A 6,082-nucleotide genomic window follows, 5' to 3' on the forward strand; every position below is an offset into this window, starting at 1 on the left:
CTAAAAAAAAAGAAAAACTCCCTAAACCAAACATGAAATCAAATGGTCTTCCTTTTTTTAGAGGCCACGTGATCTATAGACGAATGGGCCTTCAAGGCACGCCGTAATCGTGCATTCTCTTCAGCCAAAACATCTGCTTTTTCCTGGGCCTTCATCGCCTTTTCTTCGCTGATTTTGATTTGGGTCTGACGGGTATGCCGCGCTGTCACAACCGGGATTTTCGGGAGTATCTTAGCAAGGATGGTATGATACTGAATATACCGGGCCATGGCAAAGTGACTCTTCATCCTTCCGGTGGGCTCATCTGCGGGCCAAATCAACTTCTGAGTGGAACATTTCTGCCAAGCCTCAAAATGATGCCTAAGCTCGGCTCTGTAGCACTCGCCTTTCTCGAATTGGACTTGAAATTCATTGGGCCCGAGTGGAGGTGGGACATCCTGCAAAACTCGGAATTGTCGTGTAACTCGAAGAGGCTGATAGCTGGTTGCCCCATAAATGCCCATCAAAGGTACGGGCTTCTGATCGCCATGGCATAGTCGAGCCTCAACCTCCCGAAACCACACAGCTTGCCAAAGGAAAATCTTAGAGTTTGGATCCTTAAACAGATGGACCCATTGTGTATAGTGCAAACTCTTAGTTTGATCTTGTATTTGTTTGAACCTTAAAATAGGGTTATCAGTCATGCCCATTTCAAATACAGTCATATTGTCCTCAAATTGAGAAAGGTGTGAGAAAAGCCAGATTTGTAAAAGCTCGATCGGGGCTCGAAAAGTTCTATATTTTTCTTTCTTGAATCGTGTCAGAGATATGAAAGTCTCTGCCAGAATTGTGTTTATGAAACTAACTCCACCACATATTTGTTTTACCGTCCAAGCTATTACAGGATCAATAGCATTTTGACGGAATGGAAAAATGATGAATCCAAAAAAAGCTAAGATAAAAATCCTAGATCTCATGCGGATGGAGCTATTTTCGAAACATTCAATAAGAAAAGATATTAGGCATGCTTGACAATTACCCTTTAGCACTTTTTCAATTTCTTTTTTTGTCAAACTCAAAAATTCAGCAAGCGCTACCACAGGATCTACCCGAATGGGTGGTTCAACTATATCCAACTCAATCGATTTCCCAATGGCAATACTGTATTCTTCCAGAGTCGGTGTGAGCTCAAACTTACCTCCCAACACAAATGTGGTCGTCTCGGGGCACCAAAAATGAGCAAGTGCCTGCATGACCCCGCTCTGAACATTTATGTCTAGGGTTGGCAGCATGAATCCAATGCGTTTGAGAACGTACTGCTGACCATCTAGCTTCAACTGGCCCCATAACTTCTTGAGCTCTAGCTTCGGAGTAGGCACGAAACGGATATCGAGGCGACCCATTCGTATATAGACCACGTGCCAAATGACTCAACCTAGATCAAGGACCGACCCAAAATAAGATGAAGAAAACCAAAGATAAAGCTCAAGAAATTACCGCCTTTGGGGAGAAAGTGTTAATCACAGAGACATGCACATGAATCGTGAGTTTAAATCTTAATCAATCTACCCTAAAGGCTTTTGCAAAGTGAAATGATGAACGGAACGACATGTCGCAGCCTCGCGCACAATCACCATGACTAGTCGCAGCCTCGCATACAATAGTCATGACTAATCGGGTCCAATCACTTCGGCTTGGTTCGGTCGACAAGGGCAACCCCCATGCATCGTAGCCTCACGTGCATGAGGACGGCCCATGAGCCATTTTTTGAAAAATTTTCGGGATCCAGATGGGATAACCTTTAGCGAAGCCTTACCGCCAAGGTTAAGGAACCATCTAAATACCATCTTAAAACTATGGGTGTGACCCAGGTCCGGTCACAGGTTGTGTGTGGTGTAGTGCAAATACGGTAAATCATGCATAACAATTACATGCAAACACCGCTTCAATAGTACAAAAATTAAATCACAATTCCAATCCACCAAGCCTGCAAAACAAAGGGTTAGCCAATCACTACTCCCCTTATAACTCCCATTCTGCAAAACCATTTAACACCTAAGAATGAGAATTCAATCAAATTTTGCCAAATCGAGTGATTTTTCCATGAAAATTTTCTGGCCTAAGTCCTCCTTAAATTTTCAAAAAATTCAAGTTGTCTCCAGCGGAGTCGCCAAGCTGTTGCAACCTAAAAATCAGGTTTTCCGATAGTCGCCAAGCTGTTGCAACCTAAAAATCAGGTTTTCCGATCTTAGGCTAATGGATTACTAGATCAATTAAATTAACTAACCCAGCTCGAATTCTCCCAAACTCTACCAGTTCGCAACTTAGGTCCAATTATGAGCATGCAAATATTTTCAATGGGAGCCGCCACTAATCATTTAAGGTAGGTTGATTAGAAACCTAAATAAAATAGCGGGAGTACTATTTTATTTCTACGAACCAGAGATTATAAATCCGGGGACTTGGTTATGCTAGATTATCCTTACGTCCTTTCGGTACCAATCTCAAGAAAAATGCTCAATTCGGCAATTTTGATGAATTCTAACTTAGAGTTCAAAGGTGCAATTTTTTTTTGATTTTCTTTTTTATGATTTTTTTTTTGTATTTTTGATGTATTTTCGAATTTAAATTTAAATCGCAAATCTTTTAGTAGAAAGATTATAACCGCTAAATCTTTCGAACTAAGTTTCGATATAAAGCCTGACAGATCGACCCTAAAAATTCGAAATACCCGCTATGGAAATAACTCTATCTAAAGCCTGATAGATAGACTTATTCCCATGTGTGCGGTTGCGGATTAGGAGATTTTATTAACCGATCACATCTTGAAAAGATTTTGCTATCTTAAATATTTTGGATATATTCAAAAGATTTTGAAATTTTCAAATTCTATCCAAATTTGACAAGTAATACACATCCAAGATTTCCAAAGAATATTCAGTTAAATCGCAGTTTTAAATTAAGCGAGGCACCTTCGTTTTTTTTTAAAGGTTTTTTTTTATAAAAAAAACAATGCTTAATCCTTTAGAGATATCTTCGTGTGCACTATACTCATCAGCAAATTCGGATGAAGCTCTTGCAATCACCAAAAATTCAAATAAGATCAACTCATCCACAAGGGAAATGTCCATCCACTAATTTTGAATAAAGATTCAAACAATAGTCATCCACAAGCCCATACCATCAACGGATTCGAAATTACAATGATCCAATTAACATCTTGCAAGTCAAATTGCAATTTTAACGTGATCACCAATGTAATGAGAATTTTCAGATTGAACAAGAACAAGAAGGAAAACCAGGATTTTTTTATGCAAGTTTCTCTCGTAATCCAAACAGTAATCATTACCTAAAAATCATGCACGACAAATATCACAAGTTAAGAACATTCATTACCTAATTTGACAAAGTTGTCAAATTGAAACACCAAGGATTGCTTGATCCACGGGTGAGGTGACAATGCTCGATCCCCAGCCTTAAAAAAAACGTGAATGGCTGAAGCGAAGGACCGCGGCAGTAGCTCGAACTTGTTTCCTGGCGACGATGGCAACGGACCGAGCGGCGGATGGATCAACAGACGCCGATGCAAGGTTCTCGGCTAGTGGAAATCGAAAACCCTCTTTCTTTTCCTCACGTCTGTTCTCTCCTTTCTTTTTTGATCAAGCCCTCACTCCTAACTTTTTCTCACCTTTTTTGGACGTACTGTGAAGCGTATTTTTTTTCTCTCCAATTCACTCTCTCTGCTCACCCCCTTTTTTTTTACGAAGCCCCTCCTTCCATACCTCTCTCGACCTCCTGTTCTTGTCTGTACGTGATCCTTTTATAAGTGAGAATGTCTAGGCCTTTTTAGAAAGAGACCCACTCAAGAATATTTAAAACATATTACGTTTGGCTTCTTCCCTTTTTGCTTGTGCCCATGACGCCAGAACGTAATTCCAAATATATATCCCCACGTTGACCGATTCCGTATTCCTCTTCTTGTATCATTCATATTTTTTTTTCCTTTGCACAAAGATACCAAGAAACAAAATCTGCTGATACACTTCCTCTTTCCTTTATTTATTGCCCTCGCCTCGGTGAAGAATGTTCCCCCTTGCCTTGTCGTGACGCCCAAGATTTTTTAATGGAATTTCCAAAAGATATATTGTCAATTACTGTCCATGGATTAAAGATATGTGCGGATAGGATATTACTCCCTCCTATCTTCTGACAATACGGCCAAATATAATGAATCTCCCTTCCTTCTTGGTCCTCCATGTGGCAGAAAAAAATATATATACAGAAGATCTCTTGCGACCGAAGATCACGCATGCAAAACATGTGACTTTTGGTTATGGGCTTGATTGAATTAAGCTCAGAACCATTCGCTGCCGTATGTTCGATAAATGTGCAAACTATATGGGCCTAATTAACTATTAATGAAATGCTCTTAATATCTATATGCAATTTAACTAATTAAATTTTTCTAGGGACCGGGACCGATCCCTAATTTTTATGCAATGAATAACTAATTGGGTCTCCAAAATTTAGGTGTCAATAGTCTTGATCCATCAACTAAAATCAAATTATACAACAATGTCAGGATTCTACTGAAAACAAATTATACAACAATGACAGGATTCTTTTCATACCATCGGACACTTGAATGGTATGAAAAGAAGACTTCAATCGTTTCCAAAGTGATTGACCATGACTTAAAGAACTTGCCAATTTTTTGGTCCAAGGACTATCCTAGAACTAGGAGGCCATTAGACATTGTGGTTCCATTGCTGAGTTGCTTCTGCATGATTGAACTCATAATCTTGAGTACGAACTGATAAAGACTCGCTGAAGCTGAACCATCCAACTACGCAAGATTTGGTAGTAAATCCAGCAGGCGCTTGCAACATATAACTACACAGATGGACCATTCTTTGACTTATTGGTGCGATTGCAAACTTTTTCTTGTCTACGATGCTAAACTATATTCTAGGATCAAATATCACTGATCTTGTCTACGATGCTAAACTAATATGTGACGAATTATTCCCTTCCTATTCATAAATTACAAGCAGCACGCATAAAATGTTAGCGATCTGCATGCTAACAAGCACGAGTTGTTTTCTTTTCTATATTGGATAAAAGGGCGAAATTTGTTTTTAGTGAATTTAAGTTCTTCATCTAAACCAAAAGAACGACAAGAATGAACAAAGGGGGACTCCTTATGAACATATCAGGTTAACTCAAGGGGGTTCTCAACTCAAATACGCAAAAATCACTGATGTTTAAGGAGCTTGCAACATATAGAGTTTCGAGTTGAGGTCAACCACTGAAATCAGGTATGCAACCAATGCTTATATTTTGCCATTAAACAAACTCAGAAGTCCAAGAAGCAAGAGATAAAAGTTTTAAAAAAAAAAAAAAACTCAGACAAGCCGGATTCCGCAAGATCAGATGACGTCTCTTCCCTCAAGTCCTCCACTGATCATCAAAATTCAAAGAATCTTCTACACCAACCCAAGCCCGCGGCAAAAAACCCCTAAAACTCGAACGCAAAACCTCAAACTCGAACTCGAACATTTCCCCAACACGAGAACAGATTCGGAGCTCGAGCTCGAAACCATCTGACCTTGCAACAAAGACGAAGAAGAGAGACTGAGGGAACGGAGGACTCACGGATCGGTGAGAGCCGGACGGGCGAAGCGAACGTGGAGCCTCCTCGGTTGCGTAATTGCGTTCTTGCGGTTGCGTAATTGCGCTCTTGCGGCGAAGAGAGAACTGAGACAGAGGAGCGGCGAAGAGAGAAGAGAGGTAGGGTAACGTGATCGTTACTTAGAGTTTTTTTTTTTTTTAACATTATCTTAAAACCGGTTCTAAAACCGGTTCGGGTCGGTTTTTACTTGGAACCGGAAACCGGATCGGTTCTAACCGGTTCCAAAAAAATGGAACCAGTTCCCGAACCGGTTCTAACAAGAACCGGTACCCGGACGTGTTTTTCGGGTGGGCCGGTCCGGTTTCACACCCCTAGTGTACACTAGCACATCATCGAACCCCTCGCGTGATTAGACTCTTTCAAAGTATCTAAATATTATAATTTAAAATAGTTGGCAATGGTCTTACAAGA

The 6,082-nt window shown here is 40.2% G+C and overlaps 1 protein-coding gene across 1 annotated transcript; it reads right to left on the reverse strand.

The window, feature by feature from the left end:
* Positions 1-3,630, reverse strand: LOC130139976 (uncharacterized). Its single transcript, XM_056318067.1, has 2 exons — positions 3,376-3,630; positions 1-1,414 (listed from the first exon to the last, which is right to left on the reverse strand). Exon 2 carries the CDS (start codon positions 1,380-1,382, stop codon positions 39-41), a length of 1,344 nt encoding a protein of 447 aa, XP_056174042.1. The 5' UTR covers positions 1,383-1,414; positions 3,376-3,630; the 3' UTR covers positions 1-38.
* Positions 3,631-6,082: the final 2,452 nt, after the last annotated feature.

This window comes from Syzygium oleosum, unplaced genomic scaffold (assembly GCF_021117445.2).
Source record: "Syzygium oleosum isolate NSW1041296 unplaced genomic scaffold, Sole_v2.1 Sole_v2.14, whole genome shotgun sequence".
Classification (NCBI taxonomy): domain Eukaryota; kingdom Viridiplantae; phylum Streptophyta; class Magnoliopsida; order Myrtales; family Myrtaceae; genus Syzygium; species Syzygium oleosum.